The following is a 12,926-nucleotide window of genomic DNA, read 5'->3' as shown; positions in this document are numbered from 1 at the left end:
AATATACACTGTGGACAGAGAAAACAGCAAGCACTATGTCTGAGTAAAGAGTATGTAAGCTAGTTTGATAACCCACAAAATCCTGTGGCCTTGAGGAGGACCAGTGTGCAGGGAGTGGGAAGGGAGGCTCTTTTAGGATAGCAAGGAAGTAGGTTTTCTTTTAAATGTCTTGGGAAGCCACTGGTGGACTTTCTCAGAAGTAAAGTACAGTAATGAACTTGGGACTTTGTTTTTTTTTTTTTTTTTTGAGATGTGGCCTTTTTTAAAGCCCAGACTGACTTTGAACTCTTGATGCTCTTGTCTCCGGAATAGCTCGGATTGCAGGAGTGTGTCACACTCCTGCTACTAAACTGTATTATTCCAAGAGCATTCCTTTAGTGTCCTGTGGGAGGTAGGTGGGGAAAAGGACAGTGAAGAGCATTGTGCTGTACATGCTCAGAATGCTCTGCCTGTGTTCTGATGGTGTCTTTGGTGGGCTTTGAGAGTTGGTAGGATGTGGAATCATGAAAGAACAGTCTACACTTGAATTTCTGGATTGAGGAACTGGTTAGGTTTGGGAAGAGAATTTACAGTTATAGGGCCAATTAATTAATTTAATTACCTCAGTAGTTAAGAGCACTTGCTGCCTTTGCAGAGGACCTAGATTTGGTTCTCAGCATCCACTTGGTGGCTCACAGTTGTCATGTAACTCCAGGTCCAAGGGATCCCATGCTCTCTTCTGACCCCCAAGGGCACCAAACATGCATATAGTATTCATAGATACAGGCAAAACACTTAATGCACATAAAAAAATTCAAGAAAATTTACAATTAGAGTCATCAATGAAAGTATCAACAACCCTAGCATTTTGTTTATGGAAAAAGTTGAGCTGGGTAGTGCTCACCTTTAATCCAGCCCTGGAGAGGCAGAGGCACGGGGATCTTTGTGAGTTCAACGCCAGCCTGGTCTAAGAGCTAGTTCCAGGACAGACACCAAAGCTACACAGAGAAACCCTGTCTCAAAAAACCAAAACCAAAAACAAGAAAACAAAAAGTGGGGCTGGAGAGATGGCTCAGCGGTTAAGAGCACTGCTCTTCCAGGGGTCCCTGGTTCAACTCCCAGCACCCAACCACATGGCAGCTCCCACCTGTCTGTAACTCCAGTTCCAGGGTTACCCAACACCCTCACACAGACATGCACACAGGCAAAACACCAATAAACATTTAAAAAAAAAACCCAAAAAAACCAAAAAGTGACCATGATGTGTTGGTGTGGACTAGATGGAGGTTTTTGTTTGTTTATTTTTGTTTGGTTTTGGTTTTTCGAGACAGGGTTCCTCAGTGTAACAGCCCTAGCTGTCCTGGAACTAGCTCTGTAGACCAGACTGGCCTCGAACTCACAGAGATCTGCTTGCCTCAGCCCCCTGAGTGCTGGAATTAAAGGCCACCTCCTCCTGGCTAGATGGAGTTTTTGCTGAATGTTTGGGTAGTGTTATTTGGCATATGTATGCCCTTTATTCTACAGAAACGAAAGATGCTGACACATTCATGAGATGCCCTGTGTGCCGCTGAACTTGCAAGGTTGTTAACAGCAGGGTGTGCACACCAGGACTTGGATACATTGTGGTACAACCTAATTATAGAACCTTGTGTATGGTATGTGGAGATAAATGTAGAATGCTCTGAGATTTGGTGCTTAGTGGAAAAAGCCAAATGCAGAACATGCTAATAGCCTTACTTTGAACAACAACAACAAAAAAACATGCACAATTTTTTTTTCCAAGACAGGGTTTCTCTGTGTAGCTTTTACTGTCCTGGAACTCGCTCTGTAGACCATCCTGGCCTCAAAACCACAGAGATCAGCCTGTCTTTGCCTCCTGAGTTATGGTTTAAAGATGTGCACCGCCACTGCCTGACCACAAAATGTTTTTTTTTTAAGATTTATTTATTTATTTATTTATTATGTATACAACATTCTGCCTCCATGTATGCCCGCACGCCAGAGGAGGGCGCCAGATCTCAGTACAGATGGTTGTGAGCCACCATGTGGTTGCTGGGAATTGAACTCAGGACCTCTGGAAGAGCAGCCAGTGCTCTTAACCTCTGAGCCATCTCTCCAGCCCCCCACAAAATGGTTTTTATTTTCAGAGATAATTATAGACTCACAGGAAATCACAAAGGAAAAACAGAGTCCCATGAACCTTCTACCTTTCTCCTTCTGGTGACAAACATGTTACAAGCAGGAAAAGACAATGGGTGTAAGACTATTTCCCATACATACTATACTGTGTTGGTGTACAAAGGAGTTCCACAATAGCCTGGAATGTAATATAACAAATGTTTGTTTATTTAGGGATAATCTCACAGAAAGAGTAGGGATCCAACTGTGTTTGCTGGGAACTGGAACTGAATCCAGCAGCCCGGAATCTTGTGCACAAATTTTATCTTCATTTATAGTATATGAGATCTCGCCCAAAGTGGACTGGTATATTAAAGGCTATTGGCTGAAGGAATTCCAACAATACTTTTCTCCTTTTGTCTAAACAAGAGAGTTCTAAGCCTAATACAAAACTATATACAATAAAACAAATATCGTGTATTGTCCACAGAAAGAAGGGGCAAAAAATATATAAAAATTAGAATTACAACTAGCATGAACAGCATCAAACAACATATGCCAAATGTTTCAATAGTTATCCTATCCTAAGCACCATGCAATATATTCTGGGGGTTTGTTTAACATATCCATTATAGTTCAATTTGATCTTTCTAAACTGCCTGACCCGTAGGATTGTTAAGTATTCCTGTAAGATGCTTTATATTATAATAAGCAAAAAACGGTTTCATTTTCTTAGAGACATATGCAGGACCATCATCTGTCTTTATTTGTGCAGGTATACCCACGATGGCCATGATTTCTAGTAAATATGTGATTACTGAATCAGCCTTTTCCCAACTCAAAGCAGTTGCCCATTGAAAACCTGAATAGGTGTCAATGGTATGGTGTACATATTTTAATTTTCCAAATTCTGTAAAATGGAACATATCCATCTGCCAGATTTTATTCCTTTGAGTACCCTTTGGGTTACTCCCTGCAGTAGTGTGTTTGGTTATAGAAAGAACAAGTAAAACTTTTCTTTATAATCTCCTTAGCTTGTTGCCATGTAATAGAAAAGTCCTTTTTTAAACCTTTGCTATTGACATGATTTTTTTAATGAAACTCTGAAGCCTCTGCACATTTCCAGTCAATAATACACCAGTTTTTGCATTACCTTGTGCTAGAGGACCTGACAGACCCATATGGGATCAGATGTGTGTTATATATATGGGACAAAGCCTATTCCTGATTATATCTTGAACCTGAATAAATAATGATGTCAATTCTGTGTCATCTGGTATAATTTCAGTGGTTTCAATATATACAAAACAACCCTTTCTACTTATTACGAATCAGGAAATAGCCTTTAAGATATGGGCCCACGCTGGGTGGTGGTGGCGCACGCCTTTAATCCCAGCACTTGGGAGGCAAAGGCAGGCGGATCTTTGTGAGTTCGAGACCAGCCTGGTCTACAAGAGCTAGTTCCAGGACAGGCTACAAAACCACAGAGAAACCCTGTCTCGAAAAACCAAAAAAAAAAAAAAAAAAAAAAAAAAAGATATGGGCCCACTTTGGGCGTGGTCTCATGTACTATAAATGCAGACAAAAAGTATGTGCGTGCCTCTTGGATCCTGGATTTGGTTCCAGTTCCCAGCACATGCAGAGGACTGCAGATCACTACTCTTTCTGTAAGTTTATCTCTAAATGAATAAATGTTATACTCCATTCAGGGCTGTTGTGGTACTCTTTTTTTTTTTTTTTGTTTTTGTTTTTCGAGACAGGGTTTCTCTGTAGCTTTGGTGCCTGTCCCTCTTGTAGACCAGGCTGGCCTCGAACTCCCAGAGATCTGGCCTGCCTCTGCCTCCCGAGTGCTGGGATTAAAGGCGTGCGCCACCACCACCCGGCTATGGAACTCTTTTGTGCACCAACAAATTGGTGCCCAATGCGGGCTGTGTCTTAAAGGCTACTGGCTGAAGGAGTTCCCACAGAAGTACTGGCTGTCCGTTATGAGTCATTGTGCTTGTGTGTGCACATGTGATGTGTACTCTGTGCTCTGCTATCTAGAGGTGCTGGTTCATAACTAGCACCTAAGAAGCTGAGACAAATGAGACAAAGAAGGTTTTTGGTTTTCCTTTGAGACAGAGTTTCATGTAGCCCAGGCTAGTCCTGAACTCACCTGTATAGCTAAGGATGGCCTGAAGCTTCTGATCTTTCTGCCTCCTCCTGGATACTAGGATTATAGGCATGTGCCACCAGGTCTGGTTTAGATAAAGGGTTTTCTATAGGGTGTCTTTGGCAGTACACTCGAGACTGGGGAATGCAGATGGGACAGTGTTGCTGGGAAGGAGAAATTCCTTTTACTATCATAGTACCTTGTAAATAACCTAGGACATTTGTGTGACACCCGAGTTGAAGTGTGAGAGGCAGAGAACCATCAGTAGTGAGGGGCCCAGCTGGGTGTCCTTTAACATCTGGGCTAGAGTTCCTCCTAGAGCACAATATGGAGAGATCTGGATAAGGCCAGGTGAAGATAGACCTTCAGGCTGTGAAGAGACAATGGCAGTGAGGCCAGGGACAAGCTAGTAAGGGCCATGATAGAAGGTGAGGAAGAAGTGTCATGGAGTGACAAACCCAGGTCGTGCAGCTTTTGCTCTGTGTGAGATTTTCTTACAAGAAGTTTCTTAATTACCTGGCAGGGAGCTACCATGATCAAGAAGGTGTTTTCAGAGGCAATGCTAAGCTGTTGCACTTGGGGTGTGCGGACTTTTTTTTTTTTTTTTAAATTTCCCCAAATGCAGGAAACACAACTGCATAATTTGTGCAGTGGGGATTGCATTTGTGTTCTCCCCTATACAGAAAAAAATATTCTCAGCTGGGGGCAGAGGCAGGTGGATCTCTGAGTTCAAGGTCAGTCAGGTCTACAAAGTGAGTTTCAGGACAGCCATGGCTACAGAAAACCAACCAAACAAAAAACCTGAGGCCAGACTGACAGAGTGAGCTGGGTTTAGTGGGCAGGTAGTTGTCATAGTGTTGACTAATACTCAGGGACTCTACAGGTAAATACATAATAAAACAACAAACCAAAAAGAAGGGATAAACTAAAACAGTTTTCTTTAAAAGTGGAAGTGGGAGGTGGGGTTATTTTCTAAGTTAAATCTGGTGGAGCAGAGTCTGCGTAGTTTGTGTGGGGTTGGCACGAGCTTGACTGGGTAAGCAAGGGCCTAAGAGAGCGGCTGGATTGGTAGTCTGTGTTTCATTTTTTATTTTTGTTTTTCAAGATAGGGTTTCTCTGTAGCTTTGGAGCCTGTCTTGGAACTCACTCTGTAGACCAGACCGGCCTCAAACTCACAGAGATCCGCCTTCCTTTGCCTCCCGAGTTAAAAGTGTGAACCACTATGTCTTTCTTCCTAACACACAGAGTGAGTTCCAGGCCATCTTGGGCTACACAGTGAGATCTTGTTTCAGAGAGAAGGGATGCATGCTGTGTGTGTGTGTGTGTGTATAGATGACACCATGCAGGAATGGTTCCTTCCTAGTTTTCTGGGATCAGACTCCAAATGTTAGTGGTGGTGGCAAATTTCACTGAGTCATTTCATTGTCCTTCTGACTTTAAATTTGTCAAATAAAGTGAGTTGGTGTTAAGCTAAGAAAGTCAGGTTGCTAAAGATGGACAAATGTAATAAATATTGAAAAATATTTGTAGAATCTAGGTAGTGTATGGTCTTCATTGTAGAAAATGTCTACAATAAATTTGTAATTCTTCATCAAGATTTTGATAAAAGCAAAAAGTATTGAAATGCTATTACACTGTTGTTTAGATTATTTATTTTATGTGTATAAGTATTTTTCTGGCAGTTTACCATGTGAGTGCCTAGTGCCCATGGAAATCAGAAGAGTGTGTTAGATTGCCTAGAACTGGAGTTACAGACATTGTGAGTTGCCATGTAGGCTTCCTTAACGACTGAGCCATCTCTAGTAACCCCTCACACTGTGTTCAAATATAACCTGACATACTGAAATTGTGGGTATTTGGGGATGGGGGATTTATTTCAGTAGTAGAGCCTGCCAAGTGCATGTGAGGGCCTTGGTTCAGTTCTCTAGGATGACAACCAAACAACCTTCTGAGCGGGGCACGTAATTCCTCCAGCGTTAAGGAGGTGGAAGCAGGAAGATCAAGAGTTCAAGGACAACCTGGTCCACCTCTGGAGTTACAATTCAGTCAGGGCTACAAAGGTGAGACTTAATCTCAGAAAGACAAAGCTATGACATCTGAGGCTCTGGCCTGAGTTTTAAAGAGGATTTATTTATTTTTTACTTACGTATTTGTTGTTTTTTGAGACAGGGTTCTTTTGTGTAGTCCTGGCTGTACTGTAACTCGCTCTGTAGACCAGACTCAAACTCACAAAGATCCACCTGCTTCTGCCTCCCAAGGGCAGGTGTGCCCCACCGTGCCTACTTAATTTCCTACTAATCATATGCTTGTATTTTTAACTCTTTGCCCTGTGCCTTTTTTTTTTTAAATTTATTATTATGTATACAGTATTCTGCCTGGATATCTGCCTGCAGGCCAGAAGAGGGCACTAGATCTCATTATAGATGGCTGTGAGCCAGCATATGGTTGCTGGGAATTGAACCCCAGGACCACTGAGCCACCTCCCCAGCCCTGCCCTGTGCCTTTTGTAAGAGGTCAGAGTTCAAAGTGTTCCAGCACTTTCTAGGGAAATAATCCTAAGACTATTAACCTGACCAGTTATCATTACCCAGGAACCTCCCCCAGCCTCTACCTCCACCCCCGAGAGACAGGGTCTCTTTATAGCCCTGGCTTTTCTGAAACTTGCTCTGTAGACTAGGCTGTCCTCACAGGAATCCACCTGCCTCTGTCTTCCAAGTGCTAGGATTAAAGGCGTGCACCACCACTGCCCAGTGCAGCAGGTGTTCCCAACATGAACCATCTTGCCTGCTTCTTCTTCTTTGTTTTTTGTTGTTTTTTTTTTTGTTTTTTTGTTTTTTTTTTTTTTCCGAGACAGGGTTTTTCTGTGGTTTTGGAGCCTGGAACTACCTCTTGTAGACTAGGCTGTCCTCACAGGAATCCACCTGCCTCTGCCTCCCAAGTGCTGGGATTAAAGGCGTGCGCCACCACCGCCCAGCTTCTTGCCTGCTTCTTGACTAACTTTTTTTTCTTTTGATTTTTCGAGACAAGGTTTCTCTGTATAGCTTTGGAACCTGTCCTGGAACTTGCTTTGTAGACCAGGCTGGCCTCTGCCTCCTGAGTGCTGGGATTAAAGGCACCGCCTGGAAGGGAAACCATGTTTTAAAACTGTGTGTGGGTGTTTTGCTCATATATTCCTGTGTACCACATGCATGTAGTGCCTGAGAAGAGCTTAGAAAAAGGTGTTAGAGTCCTTGGAACTGGAGCCCCAGATGGCTAGGAACTGTCATTGTGCATGCTAGGGATTGAAGAGTCCTGGAAGAAGATTCAGTTCTTTTACCCCCTTCTCAGAGGTTCTGTTTAAGTTACTGGGAACTTCTCAGTGACGGTTGGTCAGAGGGATGGATAGCAGTGGCATGAGTCACTGTGGAGATCTGTCCATACTGTTGTAGAGTTAACTCAGAAGCTTGGGCTCTGCTTACTAGGATATCTGAGGCGGGCGGAGGTAAAGTTTTCATTTCTGGAGATCTTCCAGAAGTTAAACAAGGCTGAGACTGTTCTTGTTGCAGCTCATGCATGTGGTTTGACAGGAAAGAAACAAAACCTGTGTGAGGAAGGGAGATGCCTTTGAATGGAGACATTTAGGAGGCACATCCAGGATGTCCTTAGCAGCCTGAAAATAGCATGCTGTGGACGCATTGGAGGGACCCCAAAGAAAAGGGACTGACAGCTCCTTAGTGTCCAGGGATTATGGAGATGGTGTGTTTTGTGGTCTGAATGAGAGCTTAGAGTCATGGAATTTTTTTTGTTTTTTTATTTTTGCAAAACAAGGTTTCTCTTGTGTAGCCTTGACTGTCCTAGAACTCCTTTGTAGACCAGGCTGGCCTGGAACTCACAGAGATCTGCCTTCCTCTGCTTCCTGACTGCTTAGAGTTCTGGATGTTTAGTGGGGAATGCAGAATTGCTGGCAGGTACAGTAATTTTGTGCCTTGTTTCTTTGCAGATTGCTCAATTAGCAAGTGGATGTGCGGATAACATGTCCAGTGTGTCCGAGGAGAGAAGAAAAAGACAGCACAATATTAAGGAAGGTCTACAGTTCATCCAGTAAGAAGTTGATACTTCATGGCCCACCGCTGTGTTTAGCTGATGACCACCCCTGTACTATGTATGAAGTCCACACATGTGGAAAATCAGAGATCTCTTGGGTTTTTCCAGGCTTGTGTTGTTCTGTTTTGAAGTAGAATCACTGTAGCCCAAGAACACCTCAAACTCCTAGCAGTCCTCCTGCTTCAATCTCAGAAGTATTGGATTATAAGCATGAATCCAACCCTGATAGACTAGGAACTGTCACAGTGTTCAGGTTGGGTTGGAAAGGACGTTTTCATTGGAGCACTTTTTTTCCCTTTTCTTTTTGGATATTATTTTTGTTGTTGTTGTTCTTCAAGACAGGGTTTCTCTGTAGCCCTAGCTGTCGTGCAACTCCAAGTCTTCTTGGACTTGGAGATCTGCCTCCCTCTGAAGTACTGGGATTAAAGGCGGGTGCCCCCTTTTGGGTATTCTTATACCTTTTTTAAAAATATTTTTATATTTTTAGGGCTACAGCCCTAATGTTGCAGCCCCTTCCCCCAAATTAGTATGAAGAATTGGAATGTATTTCCATAAGAAGCATTCTGGCGAATTAAACATCTGGAGTGAACATCCGCAGCACAGAAGGCTTTGGCTGTTGGGCTTTGCTGTTAGGAACAGCACCTGTGACAGACAGCTTTTGTTCAGGGACATGTTCAGGCAGAAGGGTCTCTGGTCATTTTGGGGAGGAGACATATCTTAGCACTTGTAATAGGAATTCTGCATTCAGAAGCCAGAAGAGAGTATTGGATCTTTGAGCTGCCATATGGTTATTGGGAACTGAAATCAGGGTCCTCTGCAAGAGCAGCAAATACTTTTAACTACCGAGCATCTCTCCAGCCCCTAAAAAGCACAGTTTAAGATAACTTCTGGCTGAGTAATGCTGCTAGGGAGCCCGTCAGGGTGGAGCATTCTTGCAATCCCAGCCTGTGGGATGTGGAGGTGGGCTGATCTCAGTGAGTTCCATGTCCATCAGGGGTACTGTCTCAGAACAAATGAACAAGACTTCTAGTAGATCTTGGTAATTACAATGGATTTGTTTCTTCTTCTCAGGTCTCCGCTGTCATATCCAGGGACCCAGGAGCAATATGCGGTAATGACTTTGGGAAGAGCTGTGGATAGTCACAGTAGTCTAAGAATTATCACATCTGCAGCAGGATTTAGTAAACTCTGGCCTTGTGTCACAGCTGCCCTGACCAGCTACCCTCTTTCACAAATAAAGCTTTATCAGAATACTGCAACTGCAGCCTTTTGTTTATGTGTTCTCTGTGGCACTTTGGGACATAGGCAGAACTTAAGTGTCCCACAGTGCTTTAAATGCTCACTTTCTGGCATTTATAGGAAAAGCTTGCCAATCTCTTCTATATAGAACAGCCTTTGGGACTTTTTGGGACAGTTGTCCTGTATTTTCTTTCCTGTGTTAGTGTATTCTGAGTTAGTGTGGATTTAGAGCCCTCTGTCAATACTATTTCATCAATTACACGTGGGGTGGAATTGAACAGAGCATGTGGGTGTCATCATTTTCATCTTGATAAGTCTTGGTGGCACGGAAGGAGGGTTGTCTAGAGAATGGGAGGGAAGAGCTGGGTTGAATTGGCTAAGCACAGGGAGAAGAAGGCCATTGCTTCTCATCTCTGAGGATGTGTGTCTGCAAGTGTCCACATTCCTCCTCCTCCTGTGTTCAGCTTCTTTTCCTCCCTATTTTCATGAGGGAAGTCTTAAGTCTTTGGCCGAAATACCTGGGAAATTCTTTTGTTCTCCCGCATGTGGAGCTGGGCCCACAGAGATTGTGTGACACATCATAGACCACATCGGGCCTTGATGCCTGGTTGTTTCTTAACAGTCTAGGCATTTTAAATGTGTGCATATTAGGATCTTGTGATAGAAAAGGTCTCTTAGAATATCAAGGCATTTTTTTGTACATATCGAAAAATAGTTATAGTCGCTTAGTAAGCAAATTATTAGCCTTATCTCCTTCCCATAAATCAGGCAACAATCTAAGGAAATAGCTTGTAAAAGAAGAAATACAGGGCCAGAGAGATGGCTCAGCATGGGAAGGCGCCAGGCACCAAGCCTAATGACCTGAATGAATCCCACATGGTGGAAGGAGAGGTCTGACTCCCAAATTCTTTTTCACAGTCGCATGCATAAAACTACTCCTCCCAGTCCCCACAAGTGACAAAATGTTTTTAAACATGAAATGTAAACGATGTGTTAAAAATGTGGAAAGGTTTGACTATTTTGGTAAAGACATGAAAATACTAAAGGGTACTGTGCATGTGTGCATACCTACATGCACACGCTCCCTAGTGTGCTGCATAGCAGCACATGAAAGTCTTTATTACTGTTGCCTTCTCAGAAAGACTTCTAAAAGAAAGTCAAAGACTTAAACCAAAGCTGGGTGTGGTGGCTCATACCTGTAATCTCAGCTCTTGAGAAGCAGAGGCAGGAGGATGACAGCAGATTTGAAGCCATAAATGTAAATTGTACTCTCTTGACTGAGGACTGTGCCAAGTGTCTATTACCTGCCCAGAATCATAGAGATGTACACAGTACACTTAAAAAGTATTTTTGACCCTGTTTTTTCTCATAGGGAGAGTGTATTTTCTCTTGCAGAAATAGGAAAGATGAACTTCCTAGCAAGGCAGCAGCGACAGGCTTTCCTACAGCAGTGCTCTCTGAGGTTTTAGGCATAAACATGATATTTACTTCTGTCTTACCTTGTTCTGGCTTCAAGAGGTAATTTTCTCTTTTTAGGTGTATTTGCAAGCTCTCGTGAGAAATCTTTTTAATGAAGGAAATGATACTTATCGGGAATGTGATTGGAGTAGCTCTCTAAGTCAGTACTCGGAAGCTTTGAGTATAGCTGATTATGCAAAGTCTGAAGAAATTTTAATTCCTCAAGAAATCATTGAAAAACTTCATATAAATCGTATTGCCTGCTATTCTAATATGGTGAGTTCTAGAGCATTTTCTTCAGTGCTGTAATATATTAATAAGAGGCCATTTTCCTAAGTTTTGCCCTGGACTAGGTGTGGAGCCTAGCCCCTATGCTTTTAAGGCCATAGCATGGTACTAGGCATGTACCACTGAGCTGCACTGTGCATGTGTGCTCATGGGTGGCTAATGTTGCTTTCTATAATGTGTCCCTGGTTAATAAGCTATTTGAGAGCTACTTACATTTTACTTTTAAAATTGACATGTCAGCAATGGAGGTTAGTGGGTGTCATGTGGTATGTGATGTGTGTGCAGTATACAGTGTTCAGATCAGAGAAAGAACATCTGTTTTTAGTGTAAGCACAGACAATCCCTTTTTTCTATAACCCTTTTAAAAATTATTTATTTATTTATTATGTATACAATATTCTGTCTGTGTGTATGTTTGCAGGCCAGAAGAGGGCACCAGATCTCATTACAGATGGTTGGGAGCCACCATGTGGTTGCTGGTAATTGAACTCAGGACCTTTGGAAGAGCAGACAATGCTCTTAATCTCTGAGCCATCTCTCCAGCCCTCCCTTTTTTTCTTCTATTTTTTAATTTTCTTTTTACAAAGAATAGTTGCTGTATTTCTGTAGTCTTGGAGGACTTCCAGGTGCCAGCCAAGAACAATCTCTTGCAAGATAAATTTGCAGTATTTTTATTGCTGTTTTTTTTTTTAAGATTTATTTTATGTATATTAGTGCTCTATCTGCACGTACACCTTTATGACAGAAGAGGGCATCAGATCCCACTATAGATGGTTGTGAGCCACCGTGTGGATGCTGGGAATTGAACTGAGGACCTCTGGAAGAGCAGTCAGTGCTCTTAACCACTGAGCCATCTCTCTATCCCCCCCCCCCCTTTTTTTAAATAAGAAGTTTTGTTTTATTCCTTACAGGGCTGAGATTGAAATATAGGGCCTGCACATGCCAGGCAAGCACTCCATCGTTGAGCTCCCCCCAGCCTCTTTCTAAGCACACTGCTGAGCAGTGGTGGCACACAGCTGTAATCCCAGTATTTGGGAGGAAGAGGCAGGTGGATCTCTGAGTTTGAGGCCAGCCAGGGTTACACAGTAAAACCTTGCCTAAAAAAAAACAAACAAAAAAATGTATGTGTATACGTATACACATTTTATATACATACATATCATACTATCATTACTGTAGTTACCCTCTTTATTTATTATAGAGCAGAGAGAATGAGAGCGTAGCAATCAGAGGCAGCTTTGGGTTATCAGGGTTACCTGGTGAGCCATCTCACTAACCCCTCACATGACTTTAAAAATGTATTTTTTAGATTTATTTATTTTGTTTTACCTTTTACCAGATGCACGTATGTGTACCATGGGTATATGTGTTTGAGTGTTTTGCCTGTGTTTGTGCACTGCCATGTTTGCCTGGTGCCTGTGCAGCCAGAGGAGGGTGTTGTGAGCCTCCATGTGGACATTGGGAATTGAACCTGAGTCTTCTGGAAGGGTGCCAGTACTCTTAGCTGCGATCCATCTCCCCAGCCTCCACATTTGACATCTTCAATGGATTTAAAAAGCAGTGCTGATAATGAGAGGAAATCGGGTAGATTATGACATTGGGGTACCAG

The 12,926-nt window shown here is 42.7% G+C and overlaps 1 protein-coding gene and 1 non-coding gene across 4 annotated transcripts in view; both read left to right on the top strand.

The window, feature by feature from the left end:
• The window catches only part of Zc3h7a (zinc finger CCCH-type containing 7A), a 41,480-nt gene that overhangs the window by 5,197 nt on the left and 23,357 nt on the right, over positions 1–12,926 (top strand). For all 3 annotated transcript variants that reach the window (XM_041676436.1, XM_041676437.1, XM_041676435.1), the window contains exons 2-4: positions 8,229–8,329; positions 9,404–9,443; positions 11,108–11,305. In XM_041676436.1, the coding sequence (XP_041532370.1) occupies positions 8,262–8,329; positions 9,404–9,443; positions 11,108–11,305 (306 nt within the window). In that variant the 5' untranslated portion in view covers positions 8,229–8,261. The remainder of the gene's footprint in view (positions 1–8,228; positions 8,330–9,403; positions 9,444–11,107; positions 11,306–12,926) is intronic.
• On the top strand, positions 4,758–4,926 carry LOC121464093. The gene has a single exon (XR_005976494.1). It is a non-coding gene; the product is annotated as a U1 spliceosomal RNA (small nuclear RNA).

Source organism: Microtus oregoni, unplaced genomic scaffold (assembly GCF_018167655.1).
Source record: "Microtus oregoni isolate MIOR12 unplaced genomic scaffold, Mior012 000027F_ref0000203, whole genome shotgun sequence".
Lineage (NCBI taxonomy): Eukaryota > Metazoa > Chordata > Mammalia > Rodentia > Cricetidae > Microtus > Microtus oregoni.
The sequence above is the reverse complement of the archived record's forward strand: the minus strand, read 5'-3'. Positions and strand labels throughout refer to the sequence as shown.